The sequence below is a fragment of the Caretta caretta genome, chromosome 9 (assembly GCF_965140235.1).
Source record: "Caretta caretta isolate rCarCar2 chromosome 9, rCarCar1.hap1, whole genome shotgun sequence".
Lineage (NCBI taxonomy): Eukaryota > Metazoa > Chordata > Testudines > Cheloniidae > Caretta > Caretta caretta.
In genome coordinates this window covers 64,979,180-64,997,879 of record NC_134214.1, presented here as the reverse complement: position 1 = coordinate 64,997,879, position 18,700 = coordinate 64,979,180, and the positions used below count along the sequence as shown (strand labels likewise).

The 18,700-nt window shown below is 50.4% G+C and overlaps 2 protein-coding genes across 8 annotated transcripts; both read right to left on the bottom strand.

The window, feature by feature from the left end:
- Window positions 1-6,710, bottom strand: LOC125642113 (aryl-hydrocarbon-interacting protein-like 1). Its single transcript, XM_048862884.2, has 6 exons — window positions 5,967-6,710; window positions 4,816-4,995; window positions 4,042-4,230; window positions 3,598-3,774; window positions 2,749-2,890; window positions 1-1,756 (listed from the first exon to the last, which is right to left on the bottom strand). The coding sequence occupies exons 1-6, from the start codon at window positions 6,060-6,062 to the stop codon at window positions 660-662; spliced, it is 1,881 nt and encodes a 626-aa protein (XP_048718841.2). The 5' UTR covers window positions 6,063-6,710; the 3' UTR covers window positions 1-659.
- Window positions 6,711-6,810: 100 nt separating this feature from the next.
- On the bottom strand, window positions 6,811-18,699 carry TAF7L (TATA-box binding protein associated factor 7 like). 7 transcript variants are annotated; one of them, XM_075132401.1, is made up of 13 exons: window positions 18,630-18,696; window positions 17,896-17,946; window positions 15,490-15,563; window positions 14,473-14,551; window positions 13,468-13,601; window positions 12,936-13,062; window positions 12,588-12,645; window positions 11,300-11,379; window positions 10,697-10,813; window positions 9,269-9,457; window positions 9,014-9,126; window positions 8,567-8,626; window positions 6,811-7,575 (listed from the first exon to the last, which is right to left on the bottom strand). In XM_075132401.1, exons 2-13 carry the CDS (start codon window positions 17,906-17,908, stop codon window positions 7,531-7,533), a joined length of 1,089 nt encoding a protein of 362 aa, XP_074988502.1. In that variant the 5' UTR covers window positions 17,909-17,946; window positions 18,630-18,696; the 3' UTR covers window positions 6,811-7,530. The 7 variants fall into 7 exon arrangements, with proteins under 7 accessions (XP_074988502.1, XP_048718845.1, XP_074988501.1 ...); XM_048862888.2 differs by lacking the exon at window positions 18,630-18,696 and adding an exon at window positions 18,531-18,623 and having other exon boundaries at window positions 11,300-11,372; window positions 12,587-12,645; XM_075132400.1 differs by lacking the exon at window positions 18,630-18,696 and adding an exon at window positions 18,531-18,623.
- Window position 18,700: the final 1 nt, after the last annotated feature.

Here is an 18,700-nt window from a genome sequence, read left to right as displayed (position 1 = left end):
TTGCCAGGAACACACTTTATTTCTCAGGGAGCAAGCTCAGCAGCAGGAAGCATTACAGGGGTTAGCACTGCTGACTCAGCACAGGGTGAGCACAGGCTCGAACACCAAGCAGAGGGCAGGCTGGGAGAGCAGGTGCATGAGGCGTCGGGCCGATTCATGAAGCAGCAGGTCGAAGATGAAGTTGGCAGCCTTGGCTCCTGCACTTTTGATTGAGGTTATGTGGTCAGATCCCGGTTTCATTGGTGACTCAGCAGTGACAGGGTTTGGGAGGAAGCCTGCCCCGTACAGATGGCAAAGAGCTCCAGCCAACGCCCAGTCACCTTTCACTGAGCCAGGGATCTTCGTTCAGGCCAGAGTCTAACTACTCACAGAGCAGCCCAGCTGGACCTGCTAGTCCCCCACATCTCAGCCTGGCCCTGGGCCCCCTGTATAGCACTTCCCTCCCTGGGCTCTCTGCTGTCCTGCACTACACTGATAGTGGCTGGGACCCTTTGCCCACCTCTCTTTGCCTGCCTAGGCAGCCCTTGTGAGCAGCAGCATTGTCCCTCAGCGCTGACCTCCCTCCAGTGTGTTAGCAAGGAAGCAACTTGTACTTCTCAACATTCATCTCAAAGCAGCCTGCTGTTCTCTGCCCCAGGCCCAACCCCTTCCCGCGAGCTCTACCCTGCTGCTTTCGTGCTGGAGCATCCTTCTGCTCTCCCTCCCCATTCTTCATCTGCCTCTGAGCTCCTTTCTCTGGCTCCTGCCCCATGACTCTCCCTGGCATTCTCTTCTCCAAGGCCTCTCTCTAGTGGTCCCTTCTGACCTTGAATGCTATGAGACCCTGCCACACAATCACCTGGGCTTGTTCTTTCCGTCTCTGCTCTGGAAAATCCTTCTCCAAGGCCTGTCTCCTCTGTCCCCAAGTTTCCTTGGCCTCTCCCTGCTCCATCAACTCCAGAATTCCCTTGGTCTGTTCCTTCCCCTGGCTCTTCCCTCTCTGCTTCTATGTTCCCTTCTCCCGATCCTGTCTCCTCCATCCCACCATCGACCCCAGAATTCCCTTGGTCTGTTCCTTCCCCTGGCTCTTCCCTCTCTGCTTCTATGTTCCCTTCTCCCGATCCTGTCTCCTCCATCCCGCCATCGACCCTAGAATTCCCTTGGTCTGTTCCTTCCCCTGGCTCTTCCCTCTCTGCTTCTATGTTCCCTTCTCCCGATCCTGTCTCCTCCATCCCGCCATCGACCCCAGAATTCCCTTGGTCTGGTCCTTTCCCTGGCTCTTCCCTCTCTGCTCTGGCACTCTCTTCCCCAAGTCCTGTCTCTGCTCCAGACTCTCCCAGGCCTTGTTCCCTCTTTGCCTGTGTGTTCTCTTCTCCAAGTCCTGTCTCTCTGGTACCCGCTTCTGCTCCAGAAATCCCTTGGTCTTGTTCTTCCTCCTTGGCTGTGGAGCTCTCTGTTCTCAGTCCTGTCTCCTCTCTACCTTCCCCAGAATCTCCTCCCTCCTGCCTGCCAACTCCAGCATTCCCGTCTCCTCCCCACTGCCCCTTCCCTTCTGTTGCCCCTTTGAGCTGAGGCTGCTGGAAGAGGCCCTGGTATCTCTGCCGATCTTCCACACGTTTTTCTCTCATCCTCTCCCCCAACAGCCTCAGCTCTTTCTTCACAGCTGCTGCCAGTGACGGGTCCAGTTGAGTCACCCTCAGGAAGTCTTCTCGCGCCGCCTCCTCATTCCAGACAGCGGCATGGGCCTTTGCGCGCTTGAAGTAAGCCTTCACGTTCTCTGTCAAGTGCAGAGAAGCATGGGGTTATTTCCTTTCCTCTCTCACCCTACTCGGCCATCACGTGCCACTGTCCTGCCTGCAGAAGAGGGCCACAGGAGCCGCCTGCTGCAGGTGCTGTACCAGAGCAAAGATCTAGGCCCCGCTCCCTCCTACAGCAATCACAGCAGGGCATTGTAGTACTACACCACTCTACAGCTTGGCTCCCATTGAATTCACTGCCACGCAGTAGGATTCCAATGTAGGAACTGCCAGAGCACCCATTTAGTCCTGTGTCAGTGTCTGGCCAGTACGGCTGCTTCCCAGGAAGGTGCAAGAAAGCTGGGAGGGGACAAGTAAAGCATAGCTTGCCCACTGGGGGGCGTTTCTTAGTAGCCCCTCTCAACTGCCAGTTTGCTCATGGCCTGAAGCGTGAAGGTTTCATAGCCTAACTGGAGATGTTCTCATCGTCCAAGTCTGGCTTCTGTAATCTTACTAAGCTCTGGGCCTGCGGCTCTAGGGGCAGTGAGTGGCACAGGATGTTACACGTGGTGTGACAATATTCCCTTTCCAGGACAGAGTTCTCACAAGGGGAAAGCAGCAGATGAGAGAGATTGGAAAACACCCAGTGACCAACCCAAACTCTCAGCCAAAGTGAAGGCTACCAGCCTATTCCTGAATCTGCCACTCTGCACAAGCATGTCCGCTTGCATCACTGACTCTGCCTTCTATGGACCTAGTTCAAGCTGTGCTCCGGCTGGGTTTGAATTCCATGGAAAGCAATACTCCTCCAGTTAGCAGGTCCGCCCCTGAAACGCTTTCTGGACGTAAATGTAAGTGCTGGAGGAAGGGAGCAGAAGCCATCGAAGGGAGCAGCTGAAAACAAACTCTCAGGGGCCTGGCAGCAGGGAGGAAGCCCCTGCGTGACAGGAGCGCTGGGTGCAGAGTCTCATGAGAACAAGAGCCCCTCTCTGGGAGCCTAGTGGAAGGTTGGACAGGCCAGTGGAGTGATTACCATTGTTCTTCTGGAGGAGGTCGGTGGTGTGCTCTAAGACCTCATAGTACTCCCCCAGCTCCAGCTGACACTGGCAGTAATTCAGCACCAGGGGCGTGATGAGTTTCTCCAGGCTCAACCAGTCTTCAGCCCAGGGCTTCTCCTGTTCACAAAACCAGCAACGTGCAGCGTGAAAACACTAGACCCCTCTGCCTGGGCAGAGAACTCTCAAAGGGACAGAGCGCCTGTAGCCAGGAAAGAGACAGAGTGCATCCTGTGGGGGCTTTGCAGGCAAGCTGTGGTAAATGGAGGGCAGTAGCTACCCTTGAAGTGAAACAGTCAGCATGGAGCGTGCTTGCTGGGAGCACCCCAGTGCATGCATGACCTTCAGCCATCTGGCTGAGTATGCCGTTCAAAGAGCCGCTGTTGGAGCTGTCTGGCTCCCCTCCTTGCTGGAGGCCACAGCCCAGAAGTGGCCTTTCTCAGCTACTTGCTTTCATTTAGTTTGCAGGACTTTGTACCCTGAAAACATCACCGCGAAGGCCTAGGAGTGCAGGTTCTCCCAGCCGCAGGGATCCCCGGTGTGAGCACAGCGACAGGCAGGTGTGACTGTTGTCTTAGGAATCATATTGGCTGCTGATGGGGGGCACTGCAGCCAGCTCACTGCTGCATGCTGGGCCTGTGCAGACGGTACGGGCTCAGCAGAGGAGGCAAGTGGTGCTAGGCATGACGTAACCGTGCTGTGGGGTTGGGCACAAGAAGCCAGAGCAGGAGGTGGCTGTCCCTGCTCCAGCTGAGTGCTGACCCGCCGCCCAACGCAGCCCTCCCCCCACCCCATTTGCGGTGTCCAGCAGGCGGGGTGGCTCTCACCTTGGCCTGGAGGTTCCGCAGGCAGATGACTGCTTCCTGATACTTCACCGCTGCTTCCTGGTACCTCTTGAGCAGGACCAGCCGGTTGCCCTCACTGTGCAACACGGGCACCGCCGACAGCTTCTCCTCTTTGTTCATGGCCCAGGTGTCCCGTTTATAGGACGAGGGATCATCCACCTGGTGTGTGTGGGCAGGGAACAGACCTTCACACTGCTGGCCATATACGCTCCTCAGACCACACCCAGGAGAGCTGGGCCCAGGGCTCCCCCTGCCCCAGAGGGACTACCAGCCCGAGCTGGGCCCAGGGCTCCCCCTGCCCCAGAGGGACTACCAGCCCAGGCTGTGCCACGCTGAGCATTGCCACTTAGAACAGGTTGCTGTGGTCTGTCCTGACTCTGCTCTCGCTCACCCCAATTGCCTTTCCTCCCCCGGCCCAGGCCTTACTTTGAAAAGCTCCATGATGAAGATGAGAGGCTGGGGGGCCCTCTGCAGCTCATCCAGGTCCGCATACCCCGTGCTGTGGTAGTCGAACATGTTCCCCATCCCACAGCGGTGCTTCTGCCCCTCCAAGGGGTCCTTGCCCTCCGCAATCCTCCTCATGCCCTTGGAGACCAGCGCATACATACCTGTGTGCTGAAACATGGGGGGGGAAGAGGGGAAAGCGCCTTGGTTCAAGCATATGTACAAAACATTCCCCCTAGCCTGGAGGCCAGTGAGAGCAGATGCGGTGAGATGGTAATAGGAGGCACTTGCTCTCAGCAGGGAGGAAGTGGGGTTAAACCCCCTGCTTAAGGGCTGGGGCCTGGAATCTGGGTTAGGTATTCAGACGGCAGGGCCAGGAATACTGTAAAAGCAGCCGCCTGCTACAGCAGAAATAAATGGCACCTCTCCCTACAGGGCTGAGCTGGGGCTTTTCAGTCTGTCCTAGAGTTAGAACCTGCACCCACCAAACCTCAGGAATAAAAGGACTTGGTGAGGGAGGACATGCTGCTGGACTGAGCAGCCCAGTGCTCTAGCTCCCAGTGGGGGCAGGACGTGTGTGTATGCCAGTGCCCGAGCGATCCTGCCCAGAATGTACCTGTGGGCTGTGCACACGTCTAAGTGTTGGTACCTGTGTATGTTTTGGTGTCAACGCGTTGAGCATGCACAATGTGTGTGTGTGTGTATCTATCAGTGTCTGAAATCTAGGTGTTCCCAGCCAGAGGGGGTGTCACTCACAATAGCATCACACCAGAACTCTGCCACTTCTCCGATCCTCATGGAGGTTAGCAAGGTCTCCCACACCTCAATTTTGAACAGCTTCCCCACGATGATCTCCATGGGGATGCCAGCCTGCCGACTGTCATCTATCACTGTGCGCTCAAAGTCATCTTTTAGCGTCTGAAAGTGGAACGTGAGCTGCACCAAAGAGAGACAAGTGCAGAGTGGGTCAGCTGCAAACGTGACAGTGTGTGATCAGGTCACTGGAGTAGTAAGTAGCCTTCTCTCCCTCCCCTCTCCACCCTGGATCTTGGCTCCATCCCACCCTTGGGTCACTGAGAAGGGGTGACCATGACCCCAGCTTAGTGTTAGTTCACTCAGCTGCTCTCATGGGGTGAAGGGATAGGCCTCAGAGGCACTCCACCATCTGCTGTTTATTCATATTATACACAGCTGCTCTCTGCCAATACCCCTTTTTAACCCTACTCAGATAGGGCTCCAGTAGAGTGAACTTCCTCACGGCAGTGCCCTGCAAATATAGCATGCAAACTTCATAGCAGGGTTATTGCAAGCAAACCACAAAGAAACCCTTAGGTCCCACTGCTAGAGGCTTAGAACGCTGGCTATATGTACACACACACAAATGGCACCACATTATTCCCATTATCTGCTCTCTACATATATCCCTTAGCTGTGGATGTCACTGGCAAGCACCTTCGTTTCTTCTGTCTGCTGTGCTAATGTGGCTCCAGGAGCCTGAGCTGGATTACAACGTACAAAGCTGTCAGCTGGATTCTGGTGGCAGAACCTATTAGTGCTGTTGATGAAGGAGGCAGACAGAACACAGCTGGAATCTCAACGCCTGCAGCTCTGGCAGTTAAAAAAACCTGCCACCAGGTAAACTCAGCTAATTTGATCTGGACTCAATGAGAAAAGAAATCAGCTGTTTTTATTTTTAGAGTCACTTCTGACTCTGGGTGCTTTTAAAGGAGACACACATGCACAGAGGATTTCAGTAATAAGGGCTCTGAATCACCATCTACAGCTGGAGAGCCTGGGAGGCAGCTGCTGGGGAACTCAATACTGGCTGTCATTCGAGGGCATGGGCTAACATCTGACGTGCTCTATCCCTGCTCAGCCAGTTTGAGTTGCTTGTTGAGAGTAGTTACCTTGCTCCCATCTTTGAATTGCGGCAGCTCCCCACGGCCTCCGTGTAAAATCTTTTTCTTGACTCCTTCCACGTTAAGCAGGTACATTTCATCCATGCTGAAGCTGTTGGTAGATCTCCCTCCTCCCCTCTTCGGTTGCTGGTCACACCCACTGTTGTTCTCTCTCTTCCTGGACCTGAGTGTTTCTTCGTTTCTTGTCCCTTGGGATGAGTTTTCTTCCTCCTGTGGCTCATCTAACAGTCTTTAGCTACTGCATCCTGACTTAAAGCTGCCCACCCTGAATGAGGCGGAGGCTGCACTGTCCCCTGAAGCCTTTTCTCCCTGGACTTCCCCTCGGTGGAGTTCTGCCCTTCAGGAGCAGAGAGAACTGAGCTGTACGGTAACCACCTTAAGGAGCCAGAGTGGCCCTGTTGTCTGCTATACTTCCTTACCCCTCTGTCTTCCCCTGTGGTACAGAAGACACTCCCACCCAACACTCTGTGGTGCATTCTGACAACTGCTGACTGGACTGCCTTTCTAATCCCCTGCCAGGTTAATCTAGGATTGGTCTCCCTAATCTACCGGGGATTAGAGAAAGCTCCCACCTCACAAGGGCTCTACCCAGTATGGGGTGGGAATCCCCCATACTGACAGCACAGTAGCAGCTTCCCACTTTTCCCTTGGGAGGGTCCCTCTTGTACCTAGCTCACTCTCTGAGTGAGAAGGCAAGGCTGCTGCAGTACCCCACGACATTTACATTGACAAGCTCCAGGGAGCTCTGCTGCCATCGGTCTCCAGCTGGCAAAGGGACAGTGCCAGTCACAGCACAACTCTGAGGAAATGAGCATTACAGGACAGAGCAGGGTTGGAAACACACACACTTTATTCATTCTAGTTTTGTTCAAGGAGATGTTCCCCAAGCATGGGCACAAACTCCCACCACTGCAGACCCCTGTCAGAAAGTCTGTTAAGGAAGCAGATGTCCCCCTCAGAGAATGCTGGTTTGCAGGTTCAGATGATAGCAACAACCAGGTGATGCCCTGACCTGGTTCTGCTCCTCCAGGCCTGCGCAGTGCATGGGGGGGTTAATCCTGCCCTTTGCTCAGCACAGCTTTCTGGCACCATGAGCTAAGGTGACCCAGAGCGACAGGGCTGTGGATTAGCCTGTCGGGAAGCAAAGTGCCTTTGAAGGAGTTTTCCAAGGTATGAATGATTTCCACTTAGAGAAAGATGGGTCAAACTAGTCAAGGAACTATCTCCCCCAGTGGTGCAACTAAACCACTACCCATGTGTTTCTGCTGCTCTCAGAGGACCAACTCCAGATTAGTGCCTTTCTTTCTTCAAAGGTTAATGGTTTGGGCTACACTGTCCAGCACAAGGAACATCAGCCAGCAGCTCTAGAAACAGTGTCCAGGAGAATATAGAGTTCCAACATTAACAGGAGTAGGCTTATAGGCAGTGAGGTCGTGGCAGTAACGTCAGGTCTTCAGCACAGAGGATGGCTCCAGAACCCATGGGTGAAGCATCCATCTCAGCACTATGCCCGCTTGGCGGGTACAGCTTCTGCCCTGATCAAAAGCCCTCCTCACTTCTCCATAAGGGATTCCAGTTGTTCTTGCAGAGAGGTGAGCTGTGGAGAGAAGGTTGGAGGGGGAAGAAGTGAAGCATTAGAGATATTACATGTTTAAAACTTCTTAGATCTCTCTCTCATACCAAAGGGGTAATAATACTCTTCTTTCTATTCAAAGGGATCCCCAAAACTTTTTACAAACTATAGGTCTCTATAAAGACACCTACATGTAACTGCCTGAACAGAAATACCCATGTCTAAACGAGGTGCAGAATGAGCATGAGTCTCCTAATTCTGCCCCCAAATGGCATGTTAGATAACCAGTTACATGCACAAACATCTGATTTGCTTACACAACTGGAGTAGCTGTATGCACATATTCGGAGCATGTTTTTAAAAATCAGACTCAGATGTATGAACTGCCTTGTTCACAGCTGAAATGCAGCCACTTCTTGCACGTAACGCTGCAGCTGTCTACAGCAAACAACATTACGCCAGCCAGTAAGGGGCTGGCGGGGGACGGACGGACGATAGTATCCAACTGAAACTGCAAGGAGAGATGCAAAGCAGCAGAATATAGTTACCCAGCTTAGTAATGTGCCAAGTGACCAGAGCTACGCCTGCTCTTCAGAAAGTGCTACTGTATCTTTAATGGACACACGTCATCAGGGTCTTCATTTTACATCTCACTCTCAATATGGCACCCTCAGCCTCAGAGCACCCTCTGGAACAACGCGGCTTGGCTCACTAGTCTTCCGGAGAGACAACCACCTACGGAATCACCATTTCCAGCAGCTCCGCTGGTCGTAGGCATTCTACTATGTTGATGCTGATCAGGTACAGCCCTGCTTAGCTTGTGGTAGCTGATGAGATCACAGCCTGAGGTGGTGTGGTGCAGGGCTCAGAGGGCTTTATACATTAAACTACTGGACAAGCGTGCAACGTGTTGCTTCCTAATGCTGAGAATCACTCAGCATCACCCCACAACACTGCATACTCGTTGCTTTCTTCTACAGGAATGTGGAGGAGACAGTAACAGAGGCTTCCTCACCTGCTGCTTCTCTCGGTCTTCCTGCTGTTTGAATTCATCCAGCACAGCCTGGAGACGGGTCTGGAAGAAAGACACAAGCAAGAACATAACTGTTGGTGCTTCTCGACAGCGGCCGTTTATGTAAAGAGAACAAATCTGCAGCCAGCAAATCTGACAGGCAGAAGAGTAAAGGGAACATAGCATGGATTGCAGGACCCTTATCTTCTTCTGCACAGTTCCATGGTTTGCTCTGCATCAGTCTCAGGTCATCCATGGATGACAGGCTGGAACGTATTCCTATAGCCACTTTCATCTTAAATTCCACATGGCAAGGCCGTTGGCTGCTCCGGGACAATAGAGTTAGATGCCTTCTGGTTCCATGCCTTCACTGCCTCAGCTGAGCTGAACAGGACCCCAGAAAGAATGCATTGTTTGGGCTAGAAGGACCAGATGGTGGACGGCACTCACCTTGAGAGCAAGATTCTCTACTTTCATGATGAGATCTTCCTGGCGCTTTCTCCGTTCCTGGGTCTCCTGGAGTTTACCCTTCAGGTTGTCAATCTGCTTTTGGATCCCCATGGCTAAGGGAGACAGCAGAAATTATCCACACCATAGTCTGAATTATAGCACTAGCAGAGCAATGTGCCAATCCCCCATGGCACCAAGCCTTCTAGGGTACTGCCCATCCTCGGCACCAACCCACCACTGCCTAAGACTGCTCACCTATCTGGTTTGTTCCCTCGTTCTCCTGCTGCTGCCCATCAGATTCATTCAGTTTGTCCTGAAGTTGCCTCTCCAAGTCTTCTTCTGTGTCCATGATATTCAAATCTTCATCATCATGATGATCTCTCTCATCTTCATCTTCGCTGCTGCTGCTGATGTCATTAAATATCTCCCGCAACTCATCATGTTCTAGGGGTGTGAAACAAGGAGAAAAACATTGAGTTGATGAACTCCCATCAGGTTCTGGTGTGTCCTCAACTCTCCCTGAAAGGCACTGCACATCCCTATGGCTGTCAGGCATAGTTTTCTGTATTCAGTGTCTATTGCGACAGAGTTGGGCCAGATGGCTACAGGAGAGTGATAGAAGGCAGATATATTAGCCCCAGATTAAGCAGATCCCTTTTCCTTGGGTAAGGAAACAGGGGCAGTTCCAGAACAATCCCGAACTTGCTGGAATCATTAAGGCAGGCAGGCTAATTAGGAGCCAATTGGCACTGGAGCCAATTAAGAAGCCGCTAGAATCAATTAAGACAGGCAGGCTAATCAGACCACCTGGTTTAAAAAGGACCTCACTTCACTCAGTGAGGGGTGTGCAAGGAGCTGAGAGTGAGAGGGTGTGCTGCTGGAGTTCTGAGGAGTACAAACGCTATCTGGCATCAGCAGGAAGGTCCTGTGGTGAGGATAAAGAAGGTGTTGGGAGGAGGCCATGGGGAAGTAGCCCAGGGAGTTGTAGCTGTTACACAGCTGTTACAAGAAACACAGTAGACAACTGTGATCCACAAGGCCCTGGGCTGGAACCCGGAGTAGAGGGCGGGCCCAGGGCCCCCCATCCCCCTCTCCCCTATTGGATATAAGAGGAATTGACCTGGACTGTGGGTCCCACCAGAGGGGAAGGTCCTGGGCTATCCCCAGACCCACTAGGTGGATCAGCAGAGACTGCAGCGATTGTTCTCCTTCCTTTTTCCCCCTGCTGGCCAGTGATGAGGTTAGCTGAGTGAACGGCAGGTTTGAGCCACTAGCAAAAGTGGCCAAACTGAGGGCTGCCGTGAATCTCCAAGGCGAGCAAATCTGCCAATAAGCGCAGGACCCACCAAGGCAGAAGTGGAACTTTGTCACACTTCTCTAAACACGCCTATCGTCCTTAACCTTCCTTATGGGATCCAATAGACTAAGTAGATTAATTCAAGACCCAGAAAATATTGATTTTCTCTCTTCTGCCATGTTCACTAGAATGGCAAATGCATATCTGCTGAGCAAACTATTATTGTCCTGTTCTCTCATAACAATGAGCACAACCTCAGCATCCAACTCTGCTCCTACAGTAAAGTACCACTCATGTGTAACTACCCCATAGAGACCAAAACCAGGTGACCCTGCCTTCTGGCAGCAAAATGACGTTACTAAAAGCATAAGCCTTCGTCAATGTACCCGATGAGCCATGGCCTTGCTTGTGTCCAGACATCCCAGGAGAGGAGATGTCCAAGCCGGTGAGTGAACCATGGTTGTCTGCTTCCTTTGTTTCATCTTCAGCAATAACTTCCCAGCCTGAGAGCAGATACAGAAGAGTCAAGGAAAAACCAGAAGAATGACAGAAGGTGGTACCAGCAAGAGCCCACTGACAGCAAGGTGCTAGAAGATTCTCCAGCTGACACTACATCAGGGATGACTCCAGTCTCTCTTGGTATGCCTCTCTAATTCTGCACTGTGTTGGCAGGGTCACGCAGGCCTATTTCTGTGAAGGCCTGTCTTCTGGAGATGATGCAGCCAGTTACCCCAGCGTCAGGAGTAGCAGATGCACGTGTGTGGACACGCCCACAAGGAGGGCTGACGAATGCCAGAGAGAGGTCCTTGAGGAGAAGCAGCAGGTTTTGAATAGGGTAAAAGCTCAAGCTATAACTTCAGTGTCTGTCACATGCTCATGTCCTGCCTGCTGCTACCCATGTGTATTGTGAGATTAACTTAACTTCTCTCTCCTCTGAGCCTCCCTCAGCCACTCTCCTGCTCTGCAGAGTTAATCAGAAGAAAGGATACGGACACTGACAGCTTCAGCATCTGTACTCAGCAGACGCTTCACCTCCTTTTCCACGTCTGGAGACTCAATGTACTGGGCCAGAGAGGGGAAAGAGAGAAGAGACGGTGTTAAACACCCCTGGACAGACAGTTCTCCAATTCAGAGATATCTTGGCTGTTGGCCGCCTCCCACACCCCATCCCAGCCCCTTATTTTAAGGCTCTTTCATTTTACTCTTTTACTTTAGACTTTGAGCTCACTCATCCCACCGGAAGACTCTCCCTTGCCACTACCTGCCTTTCAGGACAGTGTTCCATCTTCCTCACCTTTGCCTCAAAGCTCCTGGATGAGCTGAATCTTCTCACTGCCCTGACTTCGGCTCCATTCTCACACTCCCAACACCACCTCTGAATAAAAGCCAGCCTGATTGTATGGCATATAAGAACTCCCCAAGGCTGAATTCATTTCTGAATCCTCAATAAAAGGCCTCCTCATTACACCCCCAGGTTTGAAAGTCAGCTGCTGAATCACAACAAGGTTTCACTTTTTATGATTATTAAATTTGTTGGGAACACTGGCAAGTGCTGCTGCACTTCTCCTAGGGGAAAGTCTCAGTGCTTCCAGGGTCTGGTTTCCCTAATGTTCCACTGAAATATTGCTCCATTGTGTCAAAGTGAAGTGCAAAGCAGAGAGCAATTAATTCTCCCAGTCTGTACCACAATGGGCAGCCACTTAGCATAGCCTTCATTTCCCCTCCAGAGTCCTTTATTACTGGGGGCTTCTGCACAAAGACAGGATTGGAAGGGTTCATCTGCTCTCACTTCCCTTCTGAAGTCATGATTTTCTGGATGCTGCATTGTAGCTGGTTGCTCTGAAAATGTTTGGGCCCCACCCAGAGGACTGGGATTTCAGGTGAGGAAAGAGGAGGAGCAGATAAACACTCTTGTGTCCATGCAGATATTTCTAGTAATTCAGAAGGAGAGACACACTGTATACAAAATGGACACACAGAATTGATCCACTCCTGCACAGTGAGATTTCCCCACCCCAGGACATCTTTCAAAATTCAGCCAGGAGATTGCCAAGAAAATGTTAAAATGTCCTAGCTGCCTTCCCCCGTGCTCCATCCGAGTGAGGTATGAAGCAAAGTTAATAAAGCCCACGTTATAAGAATTCATAGTGCAAAGACAGATTGTTAAGCGCCTGACCCACCTAGGCACAGTACTAATGTCTTCTTCTGTCCCCCACCTTTGGGCATCATTCCTCAGACACCATGGGTGCCACCATGGATGAGGAGATGCAACTCACCTTCTTCTTAGCTGTTTTCCTGAACCGCCTCTTCCTTACATTCTTCAGAGGAAGAGTAACTGGAACAAAGGAAACAGGCTTTGTGTCAGGCATGTGATCTCAGGGGAAAGTCTCATGCATGACAGACTCACTGCATCTGAGTACAGGAAACTCCCACTTCAGGATGTGAGAGATCCAGCAGCATTTTGGTGGCCTGAGGGCAACGTTCTCAACTATACAGCTGAGCGAGGAGCCCTGGTAGACTACCCCGTGTTGTCCAGGATGGAGGAGCAGGCCGGGGGGCGGTGAGCCGTGGGACCTAGGGGTCAGGCCAGCGTAAGATAGGTAAAGCACCCTGTACTCTACTCACTGCCATGGTTCCAGATGAATTTCTTCTCTCTGTCCTTGTCCTTTTTCTTGTTTGCCTTGGGGTCAGTACTCACAGCTGGCTCTTCCAGAGGAGGGTAGAGATCACCGTCCACAGTACACACGAGCATCTAAAGCCCAGAACATAAAGGAGCCGATTATAATGTGAGAGCAGAGCTACTCAATTAAATTAAAGGCTGGTATATTTACAACATATACAAGGAAATGCTACTCCCTACAGCATGTAATCAGCTTCTGGGATTTACTGGCATAGCTGACAAAACCACCTTTTCTGGATGGATCAGTTTATGTCCAACCTCCTCTTCAGTTAGAAGGGTGCAGAAGTCAGGAAAGCAATTGCCAACTACTATGCTGCGGTGGGACATTTTACACCACAGCTGCTCCACTCACATTCTGAGGATGTGGAAATTAGCAGTGGGGTACCATAAGTTGCACTGCCATAAGTAATGGGTCAGACTTTTGTCTGAAGGGAGCAAGCACAGGACACCAGAGTAAATATAATGGGCAGCCCATACCTGACAAATATCCGCTGTCTTATAGAATGTTTTCTTATCTATGGTTTTTAAGCTCTCGGTGATGCAGGGCAGGTCCACCAGCTTGGCAGCTAATGGGACGCGATCTACACGGACAATCCCATGACGCCCATCCGCTGCAGAAAAAAACAAGAGACAAATTAATGCAGCGGCCAACACAGTAAATGGCGAACCCCTTATGATGCATTCCTAGGCCAAACACTTTAAAACTCCTGAGTGAACTGGAGGTGCACAGAACTGTCTGGTATTTTCCTGTGAAATCTGTGATGCTCTTAGCAGCAAGATAACTACAGATAGACTCACAGAAAATACCTTTGAAGGAGAGGAAGGAACAGTGGGGTATGCTCTATAGCTATGGCTCTACTAACAGCTAGAGGCAGAGCTTTCTTGCCTTTGAATCCTCCAGGGCAGGACTGGGAATCTGCTGATGGAGCTGAGGTAGAAAGAAGATTCTTGGGATTTCCTCCAGGGCCAGTGACTTATGCCCGTGTTAGTAAGATGGCTCTACCCATGTGATTAGTATTTTACCTTCAGAAACACAAATATTCACATCACAATCTCTGGCAAACAGTGAGACGCCCATTAAGTGAGGTGCAGAGAAAAGAGAAAGGCAGCTCAGGCCAATCACATTAGAGAAGAGGTGGTCTATGCATACCCTCTTTATTGAGGTTGTTGGCCAAGCAGGTTTTCACAGGATGTGAAACTTGTCCAGTTGGGGAGTGTGCAGCTTTCATCTACTTCACTAAGATGAACTTCTCCTCTGGGTCTCCCAATAGGAAACCAGTTCTTGGTTAGATGCCAGGCACATTTCCACCAGAAATCAGACACCCACATTGCTCAGTGCACCCTTCTCAACATGTCTGCATGATCCCCAGGGAATCCCTGATGTCTCTTCCCACTCTGGGCTCTGCAAGTCAAGTCACACTCTTTCAAAGCCTACAGTACTCCCTCCTGAGCTGAGAGATTAAAGGCTACTTGGCTACTCACGGTGTAATTCGATAGTAAGTCTATCCTTCAGGTTGACACTTCCAGATTGTACTGCCCTCCTCACAGTGGAGGCATATTCCTGAGAAAAAGCAGATGAATGAGACAGGACTAGACCTGTGTGTGTTACCTGGTAGAATGGCTAAAGAGATAATCTGCTTTCAAACCCAATTTTAATCAGTACTTTTATCTAAACACAGAAACCCACTGAAAAGTGCCATTAAACACAGGAAGAAAGCAGCATTTCTCCTAGAAGTGTGCATTAACCTCATGGCTATGCTATTCCCAATGTACCTCACAACTAGCAACCTAATGTAACTTGGAAAGATTCTATTGCTGGTTTAAGGTCCCTTGTTTTTATGGTACCCCATGTTTTTATGAACTGCTCATGTCTATTTTATTTATGGTGTGTGACAGACCCTTTCAGCAGAACTCAGATGCCCACTCTTACAGCTCCTCTACAGTGCCCTTGTGGATAACCAGAGGGGCTCCATCAGGATCAAGGGGAAGATGCCTCATCAGCGTGTTATTTGAAGAAGCTTCTTCCCAGATTAAGCATTTATTGATTGAGATTAACTGCACCAAAAGTGAATGATAGAACTGATCACTGGCAATGAGGACCAACTGAACTATCACTTGTAAATGCTTGGCCTTGATCTGCTGCACAACACCATAGTTTCTCCAAGCAGCAGTGCACCCGGATGCATCTCACAAGCATAGTCATGAACAGGAATGGGTAGAAGGCTGGTTTATGAGGGATCATTTAAGGTAGCTACATTACAAACAGGCGGGGTTCAGTAAAAATAGCCAATCTGCTTCAATATTTCAGACAGGGTCTGTAGAATTCCTATTGCTTTCACCCATCTCTTTAAACCCTCTCTACCCTGAGTTGCTGCTCTACACCTTCGAAACTGGGGCTGGACTGGATGGGTGCCTTGGGAACTTGGTGATTTTTGCAGAGCAATGGTAGTCTTGTGTGGGAATGATCCTCCCACTGGCCCAGATCTAAGGGTCTCTTACCGGAGGCAGCCGCAGAATAAACTGGCTTTCCAGCTCATGGGGAGCGTCGTCCTTGTTCTTACTCATCTTTAGTTCTTGAGGTCAGAAAACAAAATAAAACACAACGTCACCAAGATGTTTGTTCAGTCTGTTTTGACCTCCCACAGTTGATGGCTACTAAGTGTTTATAAATAAAGTGAATATTCTCCCTGTTATATTACTAGGAACCGTACGTGCCGGCCGCTGAGATGCAGACCGATGGGATAGACACTTAACTCAGAAACTCCTTAATTGACAAAGCTAAACAATTTCTGCTGCTGGTCCCCAGTGTTTACATTCTGTCACCAAATTTCTGTAGGCTCTCCCTTATATGAATCAAAACAAAGTACAAAATAGTCCTGATCACAAGGATGCATTTGGGACGTGATATAAGAATTTATGCCTACACACACACACACACAGCAAGGAAGAGCTTAAGTGAGAGACAAGAGCTGAAAAGAGCAAGAGCAGTTTCTGTGACCACATGGGATTCATTTCTGGTTATTTAGGGTACGATTTTCTAAAACACTCAGTGTTGGCCTAACTGCTCCTACTGATATCAGTGTACAGCTCTCAGTTACTTCAATAGGAACAGAGTGAGGCCAACACTTTGCACTTTTTAGCATCCCACCCTTAAATTCTATCAAATAAGGTTCTGCTCTTAAAAAGTACATGATCAATATTCTGTTTTCATGACAGCAACTTTAATATAACATTACAAAGGGGGAGAGAGTGGATGTCTCTATCAGTTATGTATCTGATGTTACAATTACCTGTGAACAGAAGAACACAGAGGTGAAATCATGCATTGACTGAAGTATCTGGTATACTGGTCTAATAGGTCTGCACAGCTAGGTGAGAAACTCAGGGTACTATTTCCTGTCCTGCTGTCTTGCTCCTAGAATGGTGGTGCTTAGTGCTCAGCCACATATAGCACAAGCCTCCTGTAACAATATTCAACCCCAAGACCTCCAGCAACACGAAGGGCATCCTGCCCACTTTTACTCGCTAAAAGATGCCATTAACACAGTAAGACAATATCATCATCTTCAGGTCACAATAAGAGACAATGGAGAACTTGTAGGAAGAAAGACACACTTTTGATTCTGCTCCATTAAGTTTATCACATGCACTAAAGATATGTTTTCATTATACTCAGAACTTCTCTGAAAGGAGGACATTCCAGGTGTATAACTCTCAAGCAGAAGCCCAGGAAGAGGCACCTGAGGGAGGCAGCATTCTGTGCATGTGAATCTAACACAGAAGCACAGGAACCCTGCACTCCACATTAGAAACTTGTGTTTAAGTATCAGGAGTCCTGGACAATGGGAATATCTCCTTAACGAAGCACCAACGGTGAATCCATAGCTAAGGGCTTGTCTACACTGGGGGGAGGGAGGGGAAGGGAGAGGAGGAAATGGAGCAGGGTGTTTCAACAGGTGGTGATCAATGCATTGGTGGTCGATTTAGCGGGTCTACTGAAGACCCGCTAAATCGACCGTTGATCGCTTTCCCATCTACTCCTGTACTCCACCTCCGAAGGAGAAGAGCAAGGGAAGTCGACGTGGAACGTCTCCAGTTGACATTGCCTAGTGTGGACCCCGCAGTAAGTAGATCTAAGTATGTTGGCTTCCGCTACATTATTCACATAGCTGAGGTTGTGTAACTTAGATCAATCTCCCCCCGTAGTGTAGACAAGGCCCATGGCTGCATCAGGATTTTCCTTGGGGGCCTTAGAAGTCATATATACATGGAGCATATGTTGTTTGTTCTACAGATTCGATTTCAGCCCCAACAGCTTGCTGTTCTCCTTTTGATACTTTCAAAGAGTCAAAGGGAACACAGGTTTCAGAGGAACAGCCGTGTTAGTCTGTATTCGCAAAAAGAAAAGGAGTACTTGTGGCACCTTAGAGACTAACCAATTTATTTGAGCATGAGCTTTCATGAGCTACAGCTCACTTCATCAAAGCTCATGCTCAAATAAATTGGTTAGTCTCTAAGGTGCCACAAGTACTCCTTTTCTTTTAAAGGGAACACACTGAACTTATTAGGCTATGTCTACGCTACCACGGTAAGTCGACTTACGCTATGCAACTCCAGCTACGTGAATAACATAGCTAGAGTTGACATACCTTAGGTCGAGTTACTGCGAGGTCTATACTGTGGGGGGTTGACAGGAGAAATTCTTGTCGGGAGTAGAGTAAGGGGTCAATTGGAGAGCAATCTGCAGTCGATTTGGCGGGCCTTTACTAGACCTGCTAAAGCGACCGCTGATGGATTGATCTCAGAGCCTTGATCTGCCCTGACTTTGGAGTATCCTTTTTCCAGAGAGGAAGCAGAGACAGAGAGACCCAGCACCAAGGAGACATAAGCAAACAAATTCATTACTTGTAGATGTCATCTTGCCTCTTCTTGCTTCACACAAATGTTTATAAACACCTGTATCATTCAAAAGCCAAATACAAATGCCCAAAGGGAAAAAAAAGAAAAGAAAATCAGTTTTTAAAAAAATAAAATAAATGAAATAAAGTGATGGGGGTAGAATAAAAAAAAGAACAAAATAAATTTAAAAACCGCATTTCTAAGTGAGAAGCGATTACCTGCTATTGCAAGAGCTGAGAGGGGAAATACCAGTCCTCCCCTCCACCCCACATTTCAGTAGCCCTGACAGGACCCTGCAAGCCTTTGGGCGGACCCCTCCGACCACCCCCCATGTCAGTCAGCGGCCGGGGGCGGGGCCGTTCACACGGCGAGCGGGGACCAGACACAGGCTGTAATCGCGGTGCCTAGGGCGGATGTGACATCTCCGCGGCGCGTCCCCGGGCTCAGAGCGGGGCGAGCGGCTGGGTCCCAGGACACGAGCTCGGCGGTGTCCTTGTTCCAGCACCGGGGCAACTGCCGGGCAGGCGAAGCGATGGGGGCGGGGGCACTAGCTGAGACGGTCCCGGAACCCGCGCGCAGCGGGGGCTCGCGACCCCGAAGGGCCTAGGCCGGGGTTGCGCGCCCGGTTCCCCGCTACTCACCGGGCCCCAAGCGAGGGCCCCTCGCAGCAGGGGCGGAAGGCACAAGCGACGCGCCCCCCTCCCGGCGCCGGTTCCGGAGGAAGGGTTTGGATGACTCACCGGAAGCGGAAGTGAGGGACGAGGCGCTCCCGCTCGGTGTCTCGTTCCTCGCGCGGGCTCCGGAGGAAGGG

What these genes read in the sequence shown, in the direction of transcription:
- LOC125642113 (XM_048862884.2), bottom strand. Translation starts at nt 6,062, where the DNA reads ATGGATGAAATGTACCTGCTTAACGTGGAAGGAGTCAAGAAAAAGATT. An exon ending in AATTCAAAGATGGGAGCAAG is followed by an intron (nt 4,996 to 5,966) that starts GTAACTACTCTC and finishes TCTTTGGTGCAG; the next exon opens with CTCACGTTCCACTTTCAGAC. An exon ending in CCTCCTCCAGAAGAACAATG is followed by an intron (nt 1,757 to 2,748) that starts GTAATCACTCCA and finishes TGCACTTGACAG; the next exon opens with AGAACGTGAAGGCTTACTTC.
- TAF7L (XM_075132401.1), bottom strand. An exon ending in TTATTCTGCGGCTGCCTCCG is followed by an intron (nt 14,552 to 15,489) that starts GTAAGAGACCCT and finishes GCTTTTTCTCAG; the next exon opens with GAATATGCCTCCACTGTGAG. An exon ending in ATTCATCTGGAACCATGGCA is followed by an intron (nt 12,646 to 12,935) that starts GTGAGTAGAGTA and finishes CCTTTGTTCCAG; the next exon opens with TTACTCTTCCTCTGAAGAAT.